At 38.2% G+C, this 26638-nt stretch overlaps 1 protein-coding gene across 1 annotated transcript in view; it reads right to left on the bottom strand.

Annotated features, from left to right (window-relative positions):
* lrrk2 (leucine-rich repeat kinase 2) overlaps nt 1-26320 on the bottom strand; it is a 38652-nt gene extending 12332 nt beyond the window's left edge. The window contains exons 1-32 of the mRNA XM_079250312.1: nt 26060-26320; nt 25216-25301; nt 24725-24834; nt 23144-23232; nt 22370-22501; nt 21462-21596; nt 19021-19152; nt 17580-17699; nt 16468-16628; nt 16291-16370; nt 16101-16207; nt 15625-15754; nt 14594-14718; nt 12892-13019; nt 12202-12346; nt 11240-11379; nt 9771-9896; nt 9152-9322; nt 7985-8249; nt 7708-7896; nt 6123-6238; nt 5892-5964; nt 5012-5208; nt 4673-4923; nt 4273-4421; nt 2713-2806; nt 2442-2628; nt 2183-2364; nt 1864-2087; nt 1566-1693; nt 665-883; nt 362-563 (exon numbers count right to left, since the gene is read on the bottom strand). Coding sequence (XP_079106438.1) covers nt 362-563; nt 665-883; nt 1566-1693; nt 1864-2087; nt 2183-2364; nt 2442-2628; nt 2713-2806; nt 4273-4421; nt 4673-4923; nt 5012-5208; nt 5892-5964; nt 6123-6238; nt 7708-7896; nt 7985-8249; nt 9152-9322; nt 9771-9896; nt 11240-11379; nt 12202-12346; nt 12892-13019; nt 14594-14718; nt 15625-15754; nt 16101-16207; nt 16291-16370; nt 16468-16628; nt 17580-17699; nt 19021-19152; nt 21462-21596; nt 22370-22501; nt 23144-23232; nt 24725-24834; nt 25216-25301; nt 26060-26195 — 4729 coding nt within the window. The 5' untranslated portion in view covers nt 26196-26320. The remainder of the gene's footprint in view (nt 1-361; nt 564-664; nt 884-1565; nt 1694-1863; nt 2088-2182; nt 2365-2441; nt 2629-2712; nt 2807-4272; nt 4422-4672; nt 4924-5011; nt 5209-5891; nt 5965-6122; nt 6239-7707; nt 7897-7984; nt 8250-9151; nt 9323-9770; nt 9897-11239; nt 11380-12201; nt 12347-12891; nt 13020-14593; nt 14719-15624; nt 15755-16100; nt 16208-16290; nt 16371-16467; nt 16629-17579; nt 17700-19020; nt 19153-21461; nt 21597-22369; nt 22502-23143; nt 23233-24724; nt 24835-25215; nt 25302-26059) is intronic.
* Between the last annotated feature and the right edge of the window lie 318 nt (nt 26321-26638).

Here is a 26638-nt window from a genome sequence, read left to right on the forward strand (position 1 = left end):
TGAAGGGGCAAAACAATTAACAGTTGAATAATATCTTTAAAACATGATTAAATTAAGGGAACTATAAGACTCTTAATTCAGCGGCTGTGATGTAAAAGAAATTTAAATGATCATGTTTGACTCTACCAGTAGCTGCTAGTGCTAGCATGTGGGAAGGTTTGGGCATATTCATGGATTAGAAGTCCAAATGGAACTTAAAATACATACTTTTTCCCCCAAAATACACATTTTATTTAAGTTTGACAGTTTTTGTAAAAGAAAAATCTTATTTAAACAACATAACTATATTTCAATATAGGTTTGAAGTTTTCATGTATCAGACGCTTTTGTTTGTGAAACCTGAGTCCTGCTCCCAACTGACCGACTTCACTGAGGAAGTGGATGGCGTGAGGCAACTCAGCTTCTTCCAGCTGAAGCTGACTCTCCTGGATGAGCTGCAGGAGCTCATGCTGCCTCAGGACAGGAAATTCTGGGGGGACCCTGCTCCTCTCCTGAAGAATCCTGCGCTCGAGCTCCATGTAGCTGTCTGGCACAAGCTGACCCATAACAGGCTGACCCTGAATCTGTGGGGGAAACAAGAGACAGGCTGAAAGATGATAAACGGAGAGCAAACCAAAATGAAAAACTTCAGTTCCTGTTTGTTTGCTTTTCTTTTAACTTTTACCCTGAAGCTAGTGACTTCTGTGACGATGGCTTTGCGGAGTTTAGAAACAGAGTCCGAGTCCTCGCAGAGAGAGACCATGTGATAATCCCTGATGGCGGGGAAGCCCTGATGGTTCAGAAGTTCCTCCCTGATTTTGCTCAGGCAGGCCTGGAGCTGATTTTCCTCGCTCACATCTGTGTGGGTTCCCACCAGGATGACTGGAGACAGTGGAGCTGCAGCCTGGAGTAAAAGTGTGATTCCTATTTAAAATATGTCACAGAAAACAAAGTAACACAAAATAATACACACATGCTGTACTGTAACCTTAAATGGGAAATAGATATAAGAATTTTAGAAAAATAAATTATTAATTTCTTCTAATGTTTCTAGAGTAGTGTAGTAGTAGAGAGTGATTATCCCTGTTTTTAAAACTGCTTTCTGCATAACATACCTGCCAGGTTGCAAACATTCAGTATCTGTTTATCAAGGTTGTGTAAAAGTTGTTTATTTTTTTTCAACAGGAATACATAAAGTTATCCTTAAAGAGATATATTTGTTGAAAAAAAATTCTTCCAAAACATTATCAACAAGAAAAAAAACCAACCTTTTACTTATTTATAATCCTCGTTGTCCATGCAGTTCCATTATTTTGAAATGTATTAATAAAATTTTGAATCCTAGGATGAAATCACATGACTTTGTTGCCTGATCAATCTCACCTTAAAAAGTTCTCATGACATGAAGTGCTTAATGCCCTTCCCTACAGCCTACCTAATGTCTACTAAGCTCAGAATCCATCTACAGCAGAATCAGCATGAAGACGATGATGATGGAGACATTTTTGATCAAAAGCACCTCGACAGGTTTCATCATTAGTTTATGATGAAACCTCGACAGGTTTCATCATTAGTTTATGACTCACTTTGATGTTGAAGAGCCAGGGTTTGAGAGCATCCACCTGACTGGCTCCTTTGCTGAGGTTGTAAACAACCAGGTAGAGCGCTCTGGAGGTCAGGAAGTGAGGGTGCGAGCCACTAAACTCCTCTCCGCCTGAAAGATAACAGGGAGAAAGGGATACTAATTCACATCAGGTCTGATAGGATATCCAAACATGAACAGGTAAATAGTCATGGATATAAAAAATACAATATGCCAGGAATTTAGTCCTAACAATGCTAATGCTAATGATTCTTCTATGATTTTACAATGATTTGTCCAACCTGAAAAATCCCAGATGTTCAGCACCATTTTCTTTCTGTCTCGTTCCCTGATGGTCCAGTCCAGGACATTAATACCAGCTGCGTTCTGCTTTGAGCTCAGCTGGGAGCGCTTCAGCTTCATCAGCTGCTGGATAAGGGTGGTCTTTCCACTGCTGGCATTCCCCACCACAATGAGCTTCATGCGGTGATACGGCACCGCCTTCTTCAGCCGCTGCTGCAGGAACCTGATAAATCAAGATAGGTGCTGCTTATTTATTTGTTTTCAACAAGCGGCTCAATTAACATGCAGTGGTAGAGAGCAGACCAGACATCCTCTGACCTGACTATGTCTTTTGTCTTGCTGCCGATGAGTTTAAGGTCCAGTTGTAGCCGAAGGCCGTCGAGCGGCAGGTCCCACAGTCTGCCCAGTTTTCCCATTTCATCTGGGAAGGACCGCAGGCTTGTGTTGCGACTCACATCTAGCGAGGTCAGGGCTTCCAACAAGCCAATCTGTGGTGGGATCTGCAAGTGACCAGGCCAAACATGAAAGATTATCCTTTGGAGGAGTCTGTTATTCAGTCTTTGACTAAATTCTTCACCTCAGTCAGCTTGTTGTCACTCAGGTGGAGTTTCTCCAGTCTGGTCCATCTGTAGATTGGTCCGCTCAGATCCAGAACTTTGATGCAGTTCTGACTGAACATCAGCTCCCTGATGTTGCAGGATGCCCAGAATCTTGGACCAGGCAAAACAGCAATGTTGTTGGTCCTCATGTCGACTGACCGCAAGCTGGATGGAAGGAAAGAAAGAAGCTAAGCTGCACAAAATACTTTTTCATCTTTAAGAGCTTGAAAGATTTATTTTGAGACTTACTTTGGGAGATCAAGAATAGCCTGAGGAATGTCAGAGAAGTTGTTGTTTGCAAGTTTCAACGTTACGACCTTGGCTGGCAGCTGCGACAGAGAACCTAAAGGAAAGAGAGAACATCCTCTGATCTTATAACATTAAAGGATACAAAAGCAGACCAAATGCTGTTGCATAACTCAAGGTTACCTGGATCCCCTGGCACATGAAAATAATCCAACACACAGTACATCTATTTATCAGCAGCTTCTATGGCAATAAACAGACTGTAGCACCGATGCACTTTGAAATATATTATTATTCTATTAAATACTGTGCACAATTATTAAATCATCCCTCATTTCTTTATGCTTTGCTTTCAATCAGCCAGACTTTCGAGTGAGTTTTTACAGTGGTCCTTAGCAGCAGCTCTCTACAATTTCTGAAAGCCTTTCAAGTGTTCTATTCCAGTTTAGCCATAGAAAACAGACGTATGTATCAGTCCAGTACGAACCCACTGCTTAACTCAAGGCATGAATTACTGTTGTGTTTATGCATTACACACAATTTAGTAAAGAACAGTTTTCAAAAGGGATCTGCAGGAACACAGGCTGCAAATTGTGATTTATAGATTTTAGTAGCATCTCTGAATACCAGCAAAGATAAACAGTTTGACAGACAGAAAATAGGATTTTCACAACAACTCTCAGCATGGTGCGCAACAAGTTTTTTTTAATAAACTAAACACATGGAGGATAAAAGAAGAAGACTTGTCAGGCATAAATACGACAGCAGATGAAAACAACGTTCCTAAAAATATAAACACATCCTGTAAAAACCTTGGAGATAAATTTGGACCTTTAGTTGGTTGAAGTCTCATCAGAAAAAGGCTCCATGACACAGTTGCTTTCATGAGCTCATTGTTAAGGAAAGGAGAAAGGGGAAAATAAGCCAAATCACACAAGAAGTGGAATGACAATCAGTTAGAACTGATGGAGAGATGAATCCTCCACAGTGGTGCTCTACATCAATGAACCTGTGTGGGAACACAACAGAAGAAGGAAAACACCCACCGGAAAACCGTGGAAAATCCTTCCAGAAGTCTGAGGAACTATTTCTAAGGTGGATTTTTATTCCTTAGCTATTTAACACTGCAGAATGGATTTTATTTTATTTTATTTTCATTTATTTATTTCATCTAGCACCTCGTTTTAAATATCGTATTGTGGTATACTGACTTTAAGTGCATCACTTGAAATGTGCCACATAAATAAAAGCATTAATTTATTTATCGATTGACTGATTAATTAATAATTCCTGAAGATTACTTAAAGAAATGACAGAAAGATTGTCTAAAAGGGGTGATACTTTTGAAAAAAAAAATGTCTGCAAACCAGTTATTTATTTGACAGTGTGTTAGATAACTCCCAGCAACATAAAACAAAACCAGGATTGATTCATAACCTTTGCATGGTACTCTGTAAGTTTCTTTGTCCAGCAGCGTTCCTTTCAAGACAACAGCCAGTCCGAATGTGCATCAGAGTGCAACAAGGAAAACACTTCTGACTGCAGAGTTTTGATAGTACTCACAGATTTTGTTAGCAGAGGCATTAAAAGTTTCCAATTTGTGGCAGCTGGTCAGGAAGTCAGGAGAAATATTTTCCACGCTGTTCTTGCTCACATCCAGCAGCTTGATCTCCAGCAGACACAGAGGTGTACACAGCTCACTTATAGTGTTACTGAAAGTAAAAACAGAACACAATTCCTGTATGAACAGTTGCATGGTGAATAAACCTGGCAACACATGACGGATACAAAAGGGTAGAAATTATTTCAATCCTCTGTAAGAACATTAAAACCAATAATAATTTTTAAATTGTCTACATTTTTTGTAAGTGACAGAAATAATCTGATAAACAATCTTATAAATCTATAAGATCCTATAAACCTTATAGGTGTGAAAGTATCGCGTCTCCCCCGAACAGCCTACCCTTCTAGAGACAGCTCCTCCAGGTGCTCCATGATGCGGCCCAGCTCAGGAGGGAATGTGGTAATTTTGTTGAATGAAAGGTTGAGCTGCCTCAGAGACGGACAGGTCAAAGAGGGGTCAAAGTTCAAAACGGGGCCGACACAGTTACGAGAGACATTAAGTATGCTCAGTGAAGGCAGCGACAGCAGCTCTTCTGGCAACGTCTGAAGCTGGTTGCCCTGTAGGTCCAGTCGAGTCAGACTATTCAAACTCTGCACAAAATCAAAAACAAACGTAAGAAACTTTTGCGTGCTTTTATTTGTTCTCATTTGATGTCATGGTGACTGTATAGATCAGTACTTGGCAGACAGCAGGAGGAAACTCCTGCAGATTGTTGTAGCTTAGGTCCAGGCGGAAGAGATGCCACAACTGCTGCTGGACGAAGATGTCATCCATGAGACAGGACACAGAGTCCAAATCGTTCCCTGACAAATCCAGCAGGCGGATCCTTTCCCTTTCTTTAGGCAGTGCAGCAGAGTTCTCACCCGATCCCAACACTGAAGAGCACAACAAAATCTTTCCTTAATAATCACCACAGCAACAACATAGCATGCAGATGCAGCAGCCAGTGGCTCCCTCAAGGTGTGAGTCGCTACACTAATGTGTAAATGTGTATGATTGTTTCAGTGATGGTTGGAGAAGCTGTTGGCTTCCAAGTTTGTCATGTCTACCCCAGGGCAGCTGTGACTACACATGTAACTTAATATCACCAAGAATGACTCCGTACTGGATGAATAATAGACCAGTGTAGGTGCTTTGCATGCCATCAGCAATATAAAGCTGATTCATTATCATTTTTTACCAGAAGCACACATTGTTTTAAGTAATCTACACTTCCAGTTACATGAAACTAATGTAATTATCAAGGAAAATACAAAAATAAATTTAAAAATTCTATTTAAAATTGACATGAAAACAACTTTAAACAGCTGTTTCCTCTTCATCATTGCTGTTCAGTACATTCTTTTGTATTGTACAAAATTACCAATCACTAACCAAGTCTAAAATTTTTGTCGTTCAAGCAGATATTTAGCTTGTCTGCCAATATATGAACTGATATAATTTGTTAATAATCATATATTAAAATAGATGTGCATCTCCTTTCACACATAAATGGTGGTTCCATAACCAGGAACATTTGTAATGTTAAACAATGAAGCTAAAATTGAGATGAAATTACCTTTTTGGCTTGAACTAGTCCTTCCAAATCTTCTTTGTACAGATTCACCGTTTTCATTTTCAGTGTGTCCACTCTGAGCAGGGGAAAGAAAGGACAGTAAACAGGAAATGTTCAAGTTTAAGAGTCTGCTTTGCAGTATAAACAATGTACCGCAAAACAGATTCCTTCCAAAATGAAAAAAAAGAGAACAAATTTTAGCGACTTTCATGAAGGTTGAGCAGGATTATTTACCTCTGCACTGGCATGCCTGCGCCGTCCCTGCTTCCTCTTAAAAGATTCCCCCCTCAGCTCTTCTGCTGAATTGTTATATGACTTTGGAGACAGAGGACCGGACACTGAATCACTTCCTAACAGGAGAAAAACACATGATGCCTAAACAGGATGCCTAAACTTAAAGTCCATCTCAAACCTTTACAGAAACTGCACACTGACATTTTAACAAGCTCCAAATATTTTAAATAAAAAACATTGCAGACATATTTGAACACTTTTTCTGTGGAGTTTTTTGATGATTTCTTTTTGGGGCTGTCATTTCTCCTCTACTTTACCAGTTTTCCTCCATTTATTCAAAATCATACTGCACAACACAGCATGCTAAGATAAAACCTGTCAGCTAATATCTATTTATGAATCAGCTTGTTGGCCCAAAACTATTCATTTCTGTCTGTAAAAGTGTTGTTTATTATTAGCTATAGGTCCAGCTGCACACATGGGAACAAATTACGTATGTGTCTTTGCAGCAGACTGATAGCAACAAAATGCCTAAAAATCCTGTTCCAAGATAGTTCTTTGCCAAGTTGTCCAATATACTATATGTCAACATAATACTGGTTCTTCTCTTAAATATGGTGCTTTGTTGCACTTTCACCTGTAGATGCCTGTTGTAAAACGACTAAAAACCACTTGAGGTTTTTTTTTTTTTTCATTATTTAGTAATTTATTTTTTTTGTATTTTATTTTTTTAAAAATTAATGTATTTATTTGGATCAAAGAATTCCTACAAGACAGGACACAACATGTTCCAGTAAATGGAAAACCATCATACAACATTGTGTTGAACCAGGGGTCCCCCTGATGTAGACTAACCGCCGTCCTTTTCTAACCACAGTAGCAGCAGCATCTTCAAAAGGCTCAACAGTGCATTTTGTCCCATATTTACTTGTGTTTTTACTTGTTTTTATATAATTGTAAACAAATCTATGATTCATAAGTCTGTCCTGACATTAAAAAAAGAGAAAAACACAAGTTTCTCTGAAAACAGGAAAACAGTTGTTTACAAGAACTGAAGCAAAAATGGGAGGGGAAAAAGAAAAAAATGATCTAATGCCCAGTGGAAAAAACTATTTCTCAAGACCAATTTGAATTATTACAAGACATTCTGGTTGCCCTGGCTGACCCACACAGTACTGCATATCTCAAAACTGGGATTTCCTCGATGTACCAGTAATTACAAAGACTTAAGATCACTGGTTAGATAACATTAACTTTGGAAGCCAAAACGGTATGAAAACTTGAATGCACATAAAGTTCACCTTTGTTTTTGAGAAAAAGAGGACAACAAACAACCCAGCGAGGAGATGTTATGAGGCCGTGACTGTCTGAACAGCATTGCGTTCTTCAGGCATATTAATCTAATAAAGTGTCAGTTACACTTCTGATCCAGAGACATTCACTGTCTTTGTTGGGGCTCCACGGTGGATTATATCACTTCATATGGGTCAGACTGTTGCTTTTCTGCTCATTTTAACCCCTTATGGTGAAGCAGAGGGCACAACTATCATGAACGCATGTAGGGGTGGCTGAACCAACTCATTACCGTCACTCTCCATGTCTTCGTTGATGAACAAGCTGTCTTCCATAGAGACGACACTAAAGCTGGAGTCATCGCTCTCATCAGAGATGTAGCCAGAGGTCAGACACTGGTCGGACATCGGTCTGGAGAAACAACCGACACTCTTGGACCGCTGGAAAGACTGGATGTACTTCGCCAAACCTATACCTTTACCTTGAAGAGGGAAACAGACATCAGAAAAGAACTTTTTAATAAACAAAGGAAGCTGGTATAATGTGTGGTAACGAGGAGTCCAGCTTACTGTTGTTACAACGTAGACTACAACTTCTGCCCTTTTCGGTCAGCAGAGGACTCAGCCATGCGGCGTCCAGTCGACCCAGCCTGAAGCCGCCCAGGCAGAGAGCACTGTTATTCAGGTCTAAACCGAGACGGCCCAGCAGCTGGATGACGGTGGGCCCATCGCCTCTCTTCACACTCACAGCCAGAGCCCTGCGGACATGCTGGTCACGGGCGCCTCGGCTGAGCAGGAGCTCCACCAGCTCCAGAGGTCCACCTTTCTCACACACCTGAATGTTCACCAGTAGGTTAATTATTTGTTTAGAAGCTTATCATTACCATCAAAGAAATAAAATTTTCCAGAACTTAAAGGTAAGTTAAATGATCCAAGCCTGTCTAAGAAAAGTGACAAATCAGTTTAGTATTCTGAATTTCTGCTTCATCAATGTTAAACAACTCAGTTCCTCTGATAAACAAATTGAGTAACACTTTAAGAATTTAAACATTATCCCCAATTTGAGTTTGGGAATGTTTTTCATAATTAAATCAGACATTTTTCCCTAAATGTTATCAGTGATCCTATTTGAGAACACTATTTCCACTATGTGAGGACACTACTTCCACAGGTTTTTGATCTGTTTTTATTTCATATTTTCAAACAGAGCAGAAAGGCCTGGAGACAACAGACATAATACATATTTGCATGTATGTGCATGGCAGGCAAATATGTTTCACAAAAGGTCAGACCCATTTGGGCCGAAGTACAGATTTAAAGTCTGTGTCCTTATATCCTGCAAGCCCTAAAGTCTTAATTATCAAATAGGCTTTACAGATCCAGGGCATTTAGTTTGGTTCTTGCGCTCCATAAAATAAAACTGGAAACAAGTTAAGGATTACAGGAGTAGTTTTTCTTTATAGCAATTGTAGGAAAAATAATAAAAGGGGTACTGGGTCAGAGATGGTTTTGCAAAGTGGAAAGGAAGAAGAAGTCAATTTGAGGCCAATGGGATTTTAGGGTCAGGGTTATATTAGGTTATCTGCAGAAAATCTACGACCAATCAACACTGTCATCTTGAAAAAATATGCTATTTTTATTTTATTTATTTATTTTTTAAAATATTCTATTAACATGGTCAAAAGAAAGGTCAGAATATTCACGGTTTGATTCAGTTTGATGTGTGAAATGTCTGACCTGGTAAATAAGTGACTCGTTTTTTGTCTTCCTGTTGATATCAGCGCCCATTTCAATCAGACACTCAGCAATCATTGCGTCTCCATCCATGCAGGCTTTCTCCAGCATGCTGTAGTGTAGCTCAGAGTCGCACCACATTTTGGACAGAGCCAGACACACAGACTTCCGCAGCTGACAAAAGAAAAAAATACATGAAAGAGATCATGTCTAGTAAAACATCTTTCCAAGAGATTTTTAAAAAAAAATAACAAGAGAACAATATCGTACATTACTGATCTAAACAATCTTTGGACATTATTGGCATGTTCTCCACTAACCCTTAGTACTGCTTGTCTGCCAGCTGACATTGCTGTCTGTCTTGTAAAATAACTACCTGTTAGACAAATGGGAGATACGGCCCTGATTCTTCAGAAAAACTAAGATTTCTAAAGAGTTACTGTATCATATTCATCTTAGTAGGCAGGTGAAGACTTCTCATTCATCACAGATGAAAAGATAACTATAGAGTCATGGGGATGGCATGACCACTTGTGCCTTATTTCTTTCAAATCCATGCACTTGTTACAGAAAGAATTTACTTAAACTTCATGTTGAATAAGATGTTAATAGCTGAACTCACTGGGCTGAAGGTCTGGTCGCTTTCCTCTCTGAGGTGCTGGAAGATGTGCCTGTCAAAGTTTTCTCTCTGCAGTTCAGCAGCTGCTCCCGAGCAAGCGTCCAGCATTCTTAATGCCACCTGAAAACACTGTAAAACACACCAACACAAACATACACACACACACAAGCAGAAACGGGTTATGAGGAACTGTAATCAGATCAATCAAATATGATTTGAGTTTCTTGGAGAAACACAAGCTTTCAGCTGCTCAGCAGTCAACGTTTATTTGTTCTCTTCTGATTTTTGTTGGACCCCTGAGTCTCAAGTCTTTTTGTGCCTTCCTCTATTTTAGGACTAGGCGTCGCTAACCTTAAGGTGGTTCATCCCTGTTGCATCATACTATAACACTTACATCATGACATGTGCATGCACACTGAGATGCTCCTGTCTCCATCTGTTTTCAGCTGATTGCTACTGCTGTTTATGAGTCCCTGCGTCTCTCTCCGAAGGAACTTTTGATGATTGTTCATTGTGCCTTCACATACAGATTATATGATGCTTTATGTCTAGATGTAGCAGCTGGATGTCTAGTTGTGCCCTTTCTTATTTTTCTTGTTTTACTTATATTCTTCAACCATGTCTGCTTCACCGCTGCTGGGTGAGTGAAGGGAGTTTACCCCGAAGCTAGATGCAGCTTCTGCTCCTTTCAGCCTACTGAGTTTTCAGACAGTGGAGACAACAGCAGAGCAGCAGGATTACTAAACCATTAAGTTGCACTTCAGGACCAAAATTACCAGACAGAAAAACTTGGAAAATACCTTTTTTTTTAAGCTAAATCACATTTAGGTGTTAATAAGCAATTGCTTATTACACATAGGTGTAAAGTTCAGTTGCCACATCTCTCTGGGCCACTTTCTCATCTACAGCTGGACAATAAAGGACAGTAGAGCCCACACCATGTGAAACACACAAATGTAAAAAGACTTGTGTTTGGATTGCATCATATACAAATATTCTTTTACAGATTCCAGTTCACTCACTGCTCTGTGATCAGTCTGACATGCAGTGATGATGGAGATATTTCAGCTCTATAAACAGCGAAGATGTGCAGGTCCATGTGTGAAAAATTGCAAATAAGAAACTCTTATAACTACTATGTAGAAAAGGGCTGGGGAAAAAAAGGGATGCTGACTAATGCACCTTTATCTGATAAACAGCCTTGATGGTTTCACTTTTGGCATCGGAAACTAAACATCAATTTCTTCAAAAAAAACAATGAAAACATGGATTCATCTGACAGCAAAAGAGGTTACAATATATGGCTTCTTTCTTAAAAATTACAGTTTCATGTTGCATTCTGGATGTAGCAGCTGATTCTGTTCTGTAAAAATATGTTGTCTGAGGTACTTCTCAATCTCTGTGAAGGGATTCTTTTATGATCTTTGGTCTCGTTTTAGCAGATATTATTAAAGGCAAAGCGCTGGGCTCACCTTTAGCAGCATCTCGGAGTCCTCTCTGTACTGAATAAGAGAAGCAACCACAACAGAGGCCAGGACAGGTACGATCATCCTTGACAGCCTCTTTTTTGACACGAGGCAGTTGAGCAGGGTCAGACCCCAGTAGTGTATCTCTGGACATAATAAGGAAGGTTTTTACTTTACATTTTAGGTTTTTTTTTCAAACCCTACAATTGCATGTTCAAGTTTGAATGCAGTTTTTATTTTAAAAAATGCAAGTCTTTAAATTATACAAAATATAACCATAGTTACTGCAACTAATGCACCGCCAGACCTGAGATTGTAGACTGATGTTAAAGGGACAGAGAAGAACAGTAGAGTGACCTCTAATACCCGTAAACAGAGCTCTGTTTGTTCAACAGTTTAGTAGTCCAAGCTCTCTAGACTTAAGCTTAGCTGCGGTAGCAACATTATCCTGTCATTCTATTCTATTCTATTCTATTCTATTCTATTGTTATTTAGCAGACGCTTTTATCCAAAGCAACTTACATATGAGTAAGAAGAACACAAGCATGAAATCAAAACAGTAGAGGACATCGTAGAAAGGTGGTAATGGACTATCCAGTTGGACGCAGGTCCTCACATGATACTACATGTAAGGTAGTATGCTACAGGCTACAGGTTTGTTTGTTTTTCTCCCTTCCCATCCCACAATATTGCCCATGTTAAAATACAAAGAATTAATACCATAATGTTTGTTGAAAAGAACTGGGCTATGTTGTCCAACTTTTCCGACAAATAGAGCTAAACTAAGTGTGGAAGTGCTCCCTGAAGAGCTGAGTCTTCAGCTTGCTCTTAAAAGTAGACAAGGACTCTGCAGAGCGGACAGAGTTTGGCTTGAAATATGGGTTGCAAATTAATGTTATGACAAGACTGTTGATGTCTTATTTATCACCACTGACAAAAATCTAACTTTGGTAGTGAACGATGGGTACCTCGTTCTTGTGGGAACATTTGTAGTGTGTGGAGCACCGTATCTATCGCCCCCTGCTGGCAGAGAAGATCCACTGCACCAGAGCAGTCAGCCAGAGAGGACAGCACCTTCAAACCACACCTCTGAATGGCTGAGCTGCTGATGAACTGAAAACACACACACACATTTTATATTAAAAAAAAAAAAAAAAAAAAGTTATCAAACGTTGAAATACAAAGCTTTGAATAGTAGTCTCTTTAATTATTGGCAGCAGTTTTGGAGTAAAACTCAACTGTTTAGAGTTCTGATGACTTTTTATTTTAACTCTTGTGGTTCCAACCTTTCTGAGGCTTTGAGGACAAAGTGTACCAACAACCACATAGAGGAAAAAAAAGTCTGCCATTCATTCATACCAGTTTGTAAACCAGTAAATTCCTTATAAATGTAATTACATCCTTTACATGTTCTGCTCATAGAGCAACGTCAAGTACAGTATCAGCAATGAATGGATGTTGTTCAACTCATGAATGTGAACTATGTGTACAGAGTTTACTCGCTTTGATGAACCAAATGTAACATTTTGTTCAAACTATACCATATTCCATTAAATGTAGTGTTGTTTGTATATTATCGGCCCCGATTTAGACTGAGGCTTTAATAAAGACAGAAATATTGAAGAAGATGGAGAGAATTTGAGAAATCGTATCCATACCCTGTTGAGGACCTCTAGGTAGAGCGTATGAGCGCCCTCCACCACGCATTGATTTTTCAGCACTTTCAGTGACACATCGGCCATGTCGGGATCTGCCACTGAGATACCGTGCTCCCTTAAACTCCTGTCTGGGATTGCCCACACAAGCAAAGAAACAAGTTAGGACAAAGAGACAAGAAAACATGCACACAGACAAAATCACTTTGTTTTCCATCTCTAATCGAATTAGGGCTGTTACATATGCGCTGCTGCTGGAAGCAGAGAACACTATAACCTCATTTTCAAAGAAATCAGAATGGAAAAAAGCTGCTGCACTGAAGCAGCTTTGCATTCCTCTGCAGGATGTAGAAAATGTGTCATTTATACTGCCACTTACACTGTGACAGGAATGAGTGGCTGGTCTTGCCAGTATCAAAACAGAGGGTAAGGTATTTCTCCTCAGACAAAGCTACAAATACTGCATATAAACACACTGAAGCATTCCTAAAAACTGTCCAATCTAAGTGGATGGGGGATATTTAAAGCATTTTTTTTTTAACTTTATTATAACTTATATCTTATGACTACTTATCACTTATAAAGAAAGGCAATTACAATACATTATAAGACTTTTCACCACGTCAGAGGGCACATTACAGCTTTAACTAGACTTTTTTTTAATTAGTTGTACCCTTTTATTTGTTTATATTTTGTTTCCAAGCATTCACACGTTTTCATAATCTTTTAAAATAGGTTATGAGCTATTGTTTACCAGGAAATCTAAAGTACTTTCACAGTTTTTCTTTGGACATTGGCTCCTTAGCTGTATTTTTTAAATTTGGCTATTTTAACTTGTATGTTTTGGTACTTTGTGAAATTCTTTGACTAATAATTACCAAAAATAATGCAGTTTGACAGACAGAAATTAGGATTTTTGTGACTGAGTTAGCATTAAATGGATATTAGCTGAAAACATAGCTTTTATCATAAACCTTGAGGAAACTGGACATGTGGAGTACAAAAGAACTTTCAGGCATGAAAAACATCAAATGAACTATATCTGAAAGTGTTCTTAAGAAATAGAAACATCTACGGTTCACTGACATGTCGTCAGGAAACTGTTCTTAAGGAAGTGAAACAGGTAGAAAAGGTTGCTGTATGTTTAATAACAGAAACTGGACTGAAAGTAAGTGGTAATAGGTCTGATGGAGGGATGAATCCTCCACAGAGCTCATATATTTCTGAAGCAGTGTGGGATCATCTGAACAGAGAATAGAACTAATGGTGGAAAACACACAAAGGGGAGCTTTGGAAAGTCCTTTAAAAAGCCTGAGAAACTATCCCCAAAGAAATAACAAGAAAATCTGTCCACAGGGTTTAAACTAGTAAATAAATATGATCATGCATTTTCCCTCTTTAAAATTTCCCTTTCCATTTATCTTGGTAAAATAAATAAGAATAACATTATGAGGGCTGCAGCAGATGGTAGATGTTCCACTGCCTGATTTGTGCTGTGTAAAATTTAGCACGAGGTATGAAAAGCAGGTGTGACTTATGCAGCATGAGTCATTCAGAGGGCTGAAAAAGACAGAGATTCTGATATGCAGTGTGAGTGCAAATGCATTTAATTCTTTGTGACAGCTCCCTTTAGTCATGCCTAAATACTGTAGAAAGATCTCTAATTTGGTGGCAAACTGCAGTAGGAAGAAAGCCTTGAATGTACCTGGGCACAGGAAGACCAAGCTGGCCTGCAATGCCTCCAGCTGAACCTCTGGCTGGAAGTTGTGGACCTTCATGGAACTGAGAATCTGACTCATAGCCATGCTCAACTCATCCAGACTGGCCGTCCTAAAAGCACAGAGAGAAAAGTCTCAGTTAAACAAACCTGGTCACTCCTAAATGTTATTGGTACAGTTTTTAACATTTCCAGAAATGACAACAAATAGCCCTTTTTTTAACAATATGGTGCTGCTGTTCTTATTCTCCCTTCACCGTGAAGACTTACTTTTTATAGGTAAGGATTTAAACCACCAATCCATATCACTCAAGTCCAACTGGAACATGGTAAAATGTCTGACATGGTGGAATTGATAAAATCCTCAATGAAGTCAAAACTTTTTTCATTGACTTTCTTGAAGGTACCACAGTCTGACCATGATTTCAAGCTCTTCAGTGACTTCAGTGCTTTGTATCCTTTGAAACTAAAATATTTGTAAAGTAGCATTTTGATGCAATTCTTTGCTTCACCAATGTAAAAAATGAAAGAGAAAAAGACACAGCTTCTGTTTAAGCAGTAAAACCATTATTTATTCTTTAATCCATAATTAATTAGAGTTAAGTCTCATTTGTTCTTTTCATTTGTTTTGTTTCAGGACACTATTTAGATTTAGATCAAAAGAATACCAATAACTGTCTGGTATATACTGTTGGTTGATATTTCTCAGGTTAACTATATGAAAGTTATTTTTATAGTTTTTAACAACTTTAAACATTTTGACATTCTAGTGGGCAGCAGGCCAGGCGCCATGGGTGGAACGTGAGGAGGTTAACAAAATCTGGTTCATTTGCATGTCTTATACTATAAGATTAAAATTTAGGCATGCTGCTGATTAAATTTCACAAATTCACTATCCTCATTTTCCTAGTTTCATTATGAGTTAATTATTTGTTCAGTCATTGTAAAGTGCAACGAGAAAGCAATATTCAGTCTAGTCATGTGATTTCCCTAAAAGAGTGAAAGATGAATGTTCCCACCTTCCCTGAAAGAGAAGCTTTAACAGCTTGCAGGCGCTGATGGAAACTTCTGCTGAGGTTGAATGTCTCTTCATCATCTCCACCAAGTTAACGTGAAGACCACTGGACAGCAACAACGAGCTCATTTGACCTGCAAACAAACGCATTTTTCTGTCACCACCAATAAAAAAAACACTGTTAATAAAAGCTTAGCAATGACATGAAAATAAATAGATAACGCCAAGTGTGAACTTTATGCCTTCTGCCTTTTTTATTTTTTTTATTTTAAGGTTGTTGACATCAGGCTGCAGCTAAAACGCCTTTTTTCAAATGTAGGGTTATCTTTTAATGCTTTGTTTGTTTTTAATAAAGTACTTTGCTGAGGGATGAGCGGCATGCTTTTTCTTATTATTGTTGAAATTTTAATACATTTATATCAGTGCAAAAAGCTAAAGTTAAAATCCTCCAAGTTTGCATAAATGTTGGTGGAGACTCACTGTTTTTCGTGATGAGTGTAGCGATGGCACTCGTAGCTGCTATAAACACACTGGGAGAGGAGGAGTGAAGCAACATGGCTGCCATTAGCTGTCTGTGAACTGGAGTCCTGAAAGACAAACACGTCATGAATTAAACCGTGTTACGCACATGCCGGCTATGAGTGTGATGCTTCATGTCTTCACTGTGTACCTCTCATCCTGCTCCTCCTCCGAATGGTCCACTTGAACTCCGTGCAGTAGCAGGTTATGAATGGCCCAGCTTGCAGCTTCCTGAGGCGAATCATACAAGTTGAAGACTTTTGTTTACTGAAATGGGACTGGGTTAAATTTCTGTTCAGGCTCCAGCGTGAACAGATGTCTAGCTGACCTGAACAGCTGGCTCAGCAGCGTGGAGTTCCAATGCTGTGCAGCAGTCCTCCATCCAACCAAGGCCCATGTCCTCCACCACCTCCTTGCCTCTGTTCTGTTCTTCCTCTCCTTCTTCCAACCCTTGTTCGACCACTGCTTTGTTCTGCACGATGGTTGAAGCTGACAGAAGAAGACAGCTGAAAGCATCAATTCGGACCACCAGTTTCAGGCTATTCCAAGGTCATACCATTAGACCAGGGTGTCAAGCTCCAGTCCTCGAGGGCCGGTATCCAGCTGGATTTTGTTGTTTCTCTCTACCAACACAGCTGATTCAAATCAAATGGATCCAGCCGCTTCTTGTCAACCTACTTATTAATTTCAGTCAGGTGTGTTGGAGCATGGAGACAACAAAAAACTGCAGGAAACCGGCCCTGGAGGACTGGAGTCCGACACCTGTGCATTAGACAGTATTATGTAAAGGTCGGGATTTCTACTGTTAGAAGCCCTACACAAGATTATTTCTTATTCCTACTTTGAAAGAATATTTGGGGTCATTCTGACTCCCTGTTTACATATTTTTTACTTATATTCCCCTATCCAGCGGAGTAACGAGAGGAAATTGGTCAAGGTCATCTTGGTTAGCCTCCATTTACATTTGTAACTTTCAAACTCATAAAAAATATGTTGACACAGTCATAAAAACTAGTTTGCAATGTACAGAGATGGATGAGAGATAATGAACGGCCTATATATCAGTCAAACAGATCAAAATATGTTGTTTGTCTTGTTTCTCAACAGCGTGTTAATTTTCTCTCTATGACGTTCAGTTCTTCTTTCTCAGCCCATCTACTGTACATGTCTTCCAATTCATTTAGCCAAATTGACAACTGTGATTCACTTTTCAGTTGAAATCAATAAAAGCAGGCACAGAAACCGACATGTCCACTCACTCTGGGGATGAAATGAATGAATGTCACAGCTGGAGAGACTATAAATAGAGAATGTGCTGTTTCTCGTCCCAGCATCATTCATCCTGAGTGTAAGATCTCTACTACATGTTTTTAATCTCCGACACTTCCATGTGAATTAGAATAAATGAGTTAACTATGGTTTGTGAATGTGTTTTCTCACTGAGGTCAGCAAGGCAGGACAGCGCAGCAGTTTGCAGTGTGGTGTTGTCAGGGAAAGTCTGACAGGCTCTCACTGCGACTCTCTGGACTCCGTTCAGCACCAGGATATTGTAGTAACTCTCTGCAAAGGAAAGAAGAAAAAGCCCACTCTGCGTCAGATCATAGCCTCCGTCAACGTTGTTGATCTTCCTTCGTCATCTCAAACAGGTTTATCCAAATCCAAACATTGCTGTATTGATTTTACAAGCTGTGTTATCATCTTCAACTGTCAACAAGTACTCTACAGTTAATCATCTACATCTTATCTGAATGCTCACTTCCATTTATTCTACTCTGGTTTTCCCATTTGTTAAGCCTGCTGTGGAGTTAAGTGCAAATAAATCATATTTCTTATTTCTCAAAGACAAAAAACACACGGCATGTACTAGGGGTGGGAAAATCAATTGAATAATCGGAAATCGGGATTATTTTCTTAACAATTTTAAAATCTATTTTTTTGTTAAAAAATCTTTTTTTTTCTTCAAATAAATAAAATTAATTCACTATAAAATTTTTGTCATTTTCTTTGGTTTTATTGATCTTTTTACTTGTCTTCTTGGGCATTATAACAGCAGAATGATGATCTGGCTACTGTGTTGTTTTTTCCTAACTGAAATCAAGAAAAATTACTAGCAAAAAGAAGTTTTATAAAAACAAATTGTTTTTAATTACAAAAACATCAATATTGAAGAATTTTGAGAATTGCAATTTAAATCGAATCGGCACCCAAAAAATCGGAATCAAATCGAATTGGGACAAAAGCATATCATCACAGCCCTAGCATGTAATCAGTTTAAGGTTGCTTTCACACCAGGACTGTCCGCTAGACTCAGTACGATCGGGGACTTGGTTCAGTTGGAGTGTGCATCTTTCATCCAGACTGAGTATGCATTCATGCTACAGTACTGAAACCAAGTGTCCTGATAAATGACATGTTGCACCCCTGGCTAGAGGCAATGCTCCATCAAGAATCACTGAAGGAGATGGTGAGAGACGCAAACAAGAAGCAAACTTGCTCATTTATTGGTTAATGCAGGACAAATTCTGTTTTTGTCACATAACGGCAAAACATGGGGCTGCATCAGATCCAAGCCATCTTACACGGATCAGCTTTCTATCAGAACTTATTCCTGGTAATTGTATATCCCACATGTTATTGTGCATCCCACATATGTGTATGTTTAGCCGCAATGCCATGTGCTGAACGAAATATGCACTTTGTTTTGTAGGCAGACTCAGAGTTTGTTTTCACATTAACAATTCCTCAAACGAAGTGGACTTTATGGGCTAACAGACTGGGATTCAAATAAAAAAAGGGGCTGTGAACTGTGGCTTAATTTCTAACAATTTAAACGTAAAACTGCCAGACCTTTAAAAACCCACCCTTTGACCCCGTATCTAACCTGAAGTTAACCTCCTGAACAGGCAGCAGGCGGTCTCCTGCAGCTCCTCCACTTCAGGGAAGGCGTCCATGGCGGCAATGACCAGGCTGTAACAGCGAGTACCTCCTGACATCAACACCTCCACGTTACTGGCTGAAGGAGACAAGTACATTAAAACCAAACATCATGCTGGATTTCACCTTTAAGGATAAAGACACTGTATAAGGTAGCGTAAGAACAAAGATATATATATAACTACAAAACATATTGAGATAAAAATGAAAAAAGCAAGTCAAAAGAGCCCCTATGACCGAGATCAATCGCACATCTGTGAAGAACAGATTTGTGTGGAAAAAATGTTCATGGCAGAAACTTTATCATGTTACTTTCACACCCTTTCATGTCCAGTTTCACTTCTGAAGAAGAAAAATCCTGAAGCTCATCAGAACTCAACTAGAAGAAAAACTGTTCTCAGAGTTTTCTTCTGCTTTTACTGGAATAAAAACTGGAATGTCATCTGCTGCAAAGTGAAGACGTGTGACAATAGAAATCAATTCATTCTTAGGGTGAAAGATCACAATTTATCCACAACTGCAGTCACTAAAAGAACGAGCCAAACTTCTCGCTACGTAACAAAAGCCTAAAATTTCAATAGTGTTTAGGGAACTAAAAATAAATTCAATTTAAAGCAGCATTAACAATTGATGGAGACTCTTTTAGCGAATAGGGAATGTCTTACACCAGTAAATATGCCAGCTGATCAGTAACAAGCAAAAGCCGCCTTAAAATACACTTTATTTACAAACTAATATAGAAATATAGCTGTATTTTATTTAAAGAAAAAAGAATGTTACCTCGGGATTTTGAATTTTACACACTATATCTCACACACTGTATGTACACAAACTATGACTGAAATATCATCTCAAAAATCCAAAAGTTTTTTGTTAAAAGTACCCTGACTTGAAGTTGGGTAATGATGCCTAAAATTTTTTTTTTTCTTTTATTCTTGTTTATTTTCTCTGAGCAACAGCATCAGACAAACTCATCTAAAAAACACAAAAATGTGGCAGTTTATATTAAACTATTTAATTTTACAGCATTCCTGTATTCATGCTAGATTTAAACAATTGGGCTGGACTTGAGTAAAATAAATTATTTAATTATAGGCTTTGAAATTAATTCATCTCAATTATTCACATTTTAATCATATAATAAAATTTGCGGCCAAAGAGCAAACTTTATTTTCATTTAAATGGATTTCAAGGAATGATTAAACCAAATAAAGACATATAGATTCATATTGTAAACTCAAGCTCTATTAATGTTTGGATAAATGCGTTTAACTTAAAACAGTAAAAAAGAAAAAGAAAACATCTCGGGCCAAAAACTGAACAGACCCAAAGTTAAAATGTCATTTCAAATACTTTGACTGCTGCAACTTTTCTCTAAATCAGAATCTACAACATGTTACACTAATTTCAACTTTTAAATGTTTTCATCCACACTCTTCATCAATAGACATTAAGATCTGACAGTAAAACAAGACGGGATTGCTTAGTGGCAACTCGCTTAATGGCAACTTCAGTTTGATCATGCAGCAGAGGTGATCACCTCCTGCTCTGACTGCAGCGTGGAGCTGCATGAACTTTAGTAGCTTTAGAACAGGGGGAGAGGGAGGTGTTGTTAATGGAGAAGAGAAAACTAAATGCTCTTTTATTGTCACTCACCAAGAGTCCCTGATACCACCAGAAAAAGACACTAGACCTGTTGATACCCACTTTGCCTTTAAATAGACTCACTGAAGGATCTGAAACATCGCTAAATATAGCTCCAATATGCCTAAGTTAGTAGCTGAGATAAAATGTGAATAAGTGCAATCAGGGCACCAGGAAATTGTTCTCTGACAAAAGTTCCATAAATTAAATATGTTATTTTTTTTTATACATTTATGTTCTGTAGTTAATTACTTATAATTAACGTGTTAAAGTTCTACCCCTATTAAAAACATAAATGCATGCTTTCACAGAAATATGAGATTACGTCATTTCAATTATCTATGAATAACAAAAGCGGTTCCCAGATACTTAACACACAGTGTTCACATTGGGGGGGATTTCCAGGAAAATATTACTGTTTTTTCAAGAACTGCTATTTTCTCCCATAAATAGCTATAACAAGGCAGCACAACTCTGCTTATGACTCATGGTGTATGGTTTAATTTCATTTACATGAAAACCGCTGAAAGGCCTTACAGTTGTAAGCTTTTCTGATGGCACCCTAGAAAATGAACATTGAAGCTAAAACTCTCGATGACAACATGTAATATGTTGAGCAAAAGATAACTCAAAGGAAAGGAGAAGTTTTTGTGACTGCATTCACAGAAACAATATTCAGGAAAGAAATCAGGTTTTTAAGGAGATTTCTTATTGTTGTGGTTCTTATTGTTATTAAAGTCTTACTGCTTCGTGCTAGAGGAAGTAGCGCTTTCAGAGCCTGCATCAGAACTTCTGGGCAGTCTAAGAACCTCTGTAGAGCTGAAAGAATCACAACATGGTCCTGGTTCTCCACGAACTCTACAACATGGTCATCACTCACTGGAAGCAAAGAACACAAGGTATATAATCAGATATGATAGATGGCAGCATATGGATACATTTGAATGCAAAGTTTATTGACACATTTTATTTACAACCTGCGTGCCATTGCAGTGGAAATAAACCACACTAACCACACCATGTTCCCTGCTAAGAGGTATGCTACTACCCAAAGTAACGTACTTTAATCAGATTCCTGCTATGTCTAGAACACAAAGGTATTTTCTGCTGCTATTATAGTCATTTTACCACTAAGAGACAACTTTAACAATTCTTAGTGCATTTAAAAAAAAAAGATTTTGAGCCCCTATGGAATGCCTCTGTTATAATCATATTAGTTTTTGTTGTACTTAAATGTCACGTTTATATGTTTTTATCTATTTTTTTTTATTGTTTTATTTGTTGCATTTGTTTCATTTTTTTAAGTTAGCAATTTTTGTATCAGCACATGGTTTGCATGATAACATTCTCTGCGCTCTCAGATGGAGAATATGACTGCATCTACATGCAGTTGAGGCTTTAATAAATAAAAGCTGAGTCACATCAAAAGACAAGGAGCTAAATCTGATTCAAACTCCCAAAATCAGAGAATAACACAATAAATAATAAATAATGAAGATATCTGACACAGTTCCAAAAACAGCAAAAAAAAAGACACACTGCTTTAGATTGAGCTATGCTAGCAATGTTTTAACATATTATAGACATAGAAACTTGATTATTACTCTGCATGATTGTGTGAGTTACTGATGTTATAATGTGCATGTTACCACCTCTGTCCAGCAGCAGCTGCAGGGCTCCACAGCCTTGAAGCTGCACTTCATCACTGGTAGGAAAGGTCTTCATCGCCTGCACCACCAGACACACATCTTCTTCTTCCTCTAACACCAACAGGGGAATCATATCTGTGCAGTAATGTATATAAAAATACAGTTAAACATTTGGTTCATTTAATCAACCACTAACCACACTGTTTTTTTCTGGTTAATGTTATTTGAACCTTTCACTCACGTTGTAGTTTTGCAAACATCCAAAAGGGTTAAGCAAAGAACTGAAGCAATACATACAGTTTAAGAGTTTTTTTCCTATCATAAAGCCTATTTAGGCATATATTATTTTAATAAAGAGAGTCAAATGTTGGACAGAAAATACAGAATTACTTATGTGACCTTGAAAAGGTCCAGATGTCTGACATACTTCTGCTTACACACAAATGGTAATCTATTAAATAATCACATCAAGTGGTTTCTTTTATCATTTTAAAACTCCCCTTTCCACCCCAAAGGGGATTTGCCAATATTTTGCCTGAGTTACCTTTTATATCAGTTTTATAACATTAAGCCACAATTATCTTTTATTAACAATCCAAAAGACCTCCAACACACAGTGCGAGGCAAGTGTTTTAGATATGCTGCAATAAGACAAAACATCAATAATAGTATCACAAAGTGCAAGTGGAATTAATCTGTAACCTTGTATTATTATAGAAACTTCTCTAGAGCTTTTCCCAAAGTCAATTAGAATTCAGTTCTTTTGTGGACAAATACCTGATCTGAGCAGTAGAGCCAATGCTCGAAGTCCAACCATGGTCACTCGACAGTCCGTGCTGTACTGAGATAGTACTTTAAGGATCTGCCTGCAAACACATCAGACATATTTAACTTAGTTATGACTGTAAAGTCATTTACGTCATTTCAAACACAACAATTCTGAGAAAAAAAAAAAGATAGTCATACATACATTTTCAATGCCTGCTTAATCCAAATCAAGGTTGTGCAAACTTAAGGTCATATTTTAGATATTTCTTAAAATATCTATTTGAGTAGCATTTAAAGTAATTTAAACAAATTATTTCACTTATTATTGGCAGTCTAGTTTTGTGACCCTTTTTACAGAAAGCCATGGAGGAAATGGAGGGAAGAAAGACGGCCTAATTCAATAACTGAAAGCTTTGATTTGAAACGTTAGACAGCAGTACAAACAACAATCACAAATACATCTGGTTCCTTTGAAGAGGGTTGAATAGAAGCAAATTATGAAAAGAAAGTAGACAAAAAAACTTAATCAAAATCTGTAAATTAGCTGTACAAATGTGTCAGATTCACAATGAACGGATCACTTATCATCTTGTAAGACTGCAAGGCTGTGGGAAGCCCAAGGTCCTGACATTTATCTGGATGTTGCTTTGACACACTACTCATCAAAACATTGCTTTTTGTTTGTTTGTTATTTCTTTTCTTTCATTCAAAACATTATCACAAACCAAGTCCACCTCCACCCTCAGCAGCAGTGTGGTTGCAGATCATTGTCATAAAAAAAAAAAGAACCCCTTGCCAACTTCCCATATACCAGATGTGTTATGGTGGATCTTTTTTTTTTTTTTTTTTTTTTTGCAGCAGATGACTTTATTTTCTGTTTTCTTAATTCATGACCTTTGAAAGGATCCTCAACATCAGTGGCTGAAACACAACCTAAAACTGTGTCAGCCTCCATTACATTTTACAGATGGTAAAATGCAGGCACTCAATGCTGTATTCAAGTCCTGATCTCCTCAGACCAGAACGCTTTGTCACTTTGTACTAAAATGTTTTGTACTGAACTTTTTTGTGCAAAACTCAGTCCAGCTCTGTTGTCATCAAAACCACCTCAGCATTTTATCTCTTTTTAATTTTCTTAATAACGGTTCCTTAACAGCCTCCTTTTCGAGGATCATTCCTGATAAGGCTTCAGTAAAAAGTAGATGAATCAATCTTTCAGGTTCTGAAGGAGCCAGTTATCTCTCATCTGCAATGACTGGATTTCGTTGGATGTTTCAGTATATGTTATTTCTTATATTTGTTTTGAGAGTGTTTTGTATTATAAGTCTTATTTGTTTAGTAAAGTTTGTTTGCTTTTTGTCTAGTTATGTGAGGTCAGGTATAGGTTCAGCATGCACCACGGTGGGCATAAACGGTCCCTTATCAGCACAAGTGAACCAGCATGAGCCAGAAAAAATTAAGTTGCAGTCTGACTGCTAAGAAACAAACATAATGGAAACATTCTCTAGACTGTACCGGTCCGTCTGACACAAACTATGTTGGTGGCAAAACATTAAACTACCCATCGTTTATCAATACATCTTCACTTACTGGTGCACTCCCAGTATCTCCCACTCCCTAGCACCCTTCTGAGGTTTGGTCAGCTGCTCCAGTGTATGGGGACATATTTCAATAAGCTGACAAAGCAATGACCAGCCCACCTGTGAAAAGAATGAGAAAAAACAAGCTTTATAGCAGATCAGTTAGTCAAAGAAAACTAACAAACATATAAAGAAGAGGGTTGAATAGAGTATTTCTCTGAGTCCTCTGCAGCTTCTCGAGGAAGAACACCACACAGCTTTAAACAAACCAAAATAAGTAGCTTCATGTCATGGTAAAATCTTACCTCTGAGAAGTTGCACTACTCAGCAGTCACAAGATGCCATAAGCACGCTAGATCATGCACAGACATGACACTTAGAAATGTGTAAGTAAGCAAACCCCTGTGTCACCTTTTGCAGAAACAATAATATAAAACATAAAAAGGAAACTGTTATGCAACAGAGGCCCGTTCTGATGATCTAAAAAGAATCCTGAATTACCTGCTGGACTCCTCTGCTGCTGATGTAAGATGACAGCACCGCCATGAGGGGGGCATGGACATCTTTATCTTCAAACAGATCAGCTGCTGCAGCAAAAGGCATCAGATAAAACAAGTTAATTTTAGCCTACAGTTCGCCTTCTTTTGCTTTTATTTCTATTTTCAATGTTCCGAAAATGCCATTTTTAACACAGAAAAAAGTGTGGGGAAAAAATGAGGACAATAACAATGACCTTTTTACAAAGATAAATAGGCTCATAAAACCTGAATTTTGTGTGTAATCGTATAATAAAGAAAGCCTGAATCATAAAAAGCTCATACAAATCCTCTCCTATTGATCAAATTATTTTTACCTTACATTTTAATTACTTTACATTCACTTCTGCTATATTTACTTTACAGCTTTGACTAATACTTTCACAATGAATGTTGTACACAATAGATAAAGTATTAAGCCTTTAAAAGCACAAATTTGTTACAGATTAAACTGGTATTTACATGCTGCATCCACAAAAAACAAAACAAAACAAAAAAAAAAGAATATCGTAAGATTAGTATGTATAAAAACAAATTAGTCAGCAGGGACCAAATCACAAGTTTTTAGTTTTTCTCAATTTTGCTTCTCATAAAGTGAAGCAAAACAGACCATATTGTATATATTACATTAATTCATGTAAGGAATTAAATGTGGACGCAGCAAAATATTTATCACAGTGTGAAATCGCTGATATAATTCAGGAAACATGAGTAAAAAGTGCTCCAGAGTCGTGCTAAAATGTAACCGGAAAATAGGCCTGTTTATTAAAAGCAGCATGATGCACATACAGGACCAGTGTGCTTCCTACCATAGTCTGTATGCGCCAGGAAAAGCAGATCCTGGATGATTTGAATCAGTGTACTCAGTTGTCTGTCCTCTTGAGGAGTTCTCAGCCTCACCAAAAGTTTCTTCAACCTTTCTTCCAATTCCTCCTTGTTAACCATGGTCTTTGAAGAGCTGTTTTCCTGCTGGAGACTTGACGTGCATTGAGGTCAATCAGTGCATTCCCTCAATCAGAGCCGACAAAAGGCTTCGTGCGGACCTCGCCGCATGCCACAGCAGCACCGACAGAAACAGTCAGTCTTCCACGGATGTCCCCCTTATCTTTACAACACATTGTTTGACAAGAAATAATAATTTTAAAAAAACACAAAAGAAATAAAACTAATTATAACACAGAAGCTACAACAAAGCTATGACGGGTTGTCATGGCTGGGAAAGCTGTCAGTGACGCAGAGTTTCGGTCCCGACGTTGACATCACCGTCCCGGATAACTTTCTTTTGGCCGAAGAACGTGTTCCTCTTTATAGGGTCGGAAACTTTCTGTTAGTTCTGTGGGGAAGACCAGTGGTTCCTCTGTAACAGGCGTGTTCCTGCTTCCCTGAGG

The sequence above is a fragment of the Telmatherina bonti genome, assembly GCF_933228915.1.
Source record: "Telmatherina bonti genome assembly, chromosome: 2".
Lineage (NCBI taxonomy): Eukaryota > Metazoa > Chordata > Actinopteri > Atheriniformes > Telmatherinidae > Telmatherina > Telmatherina bonti.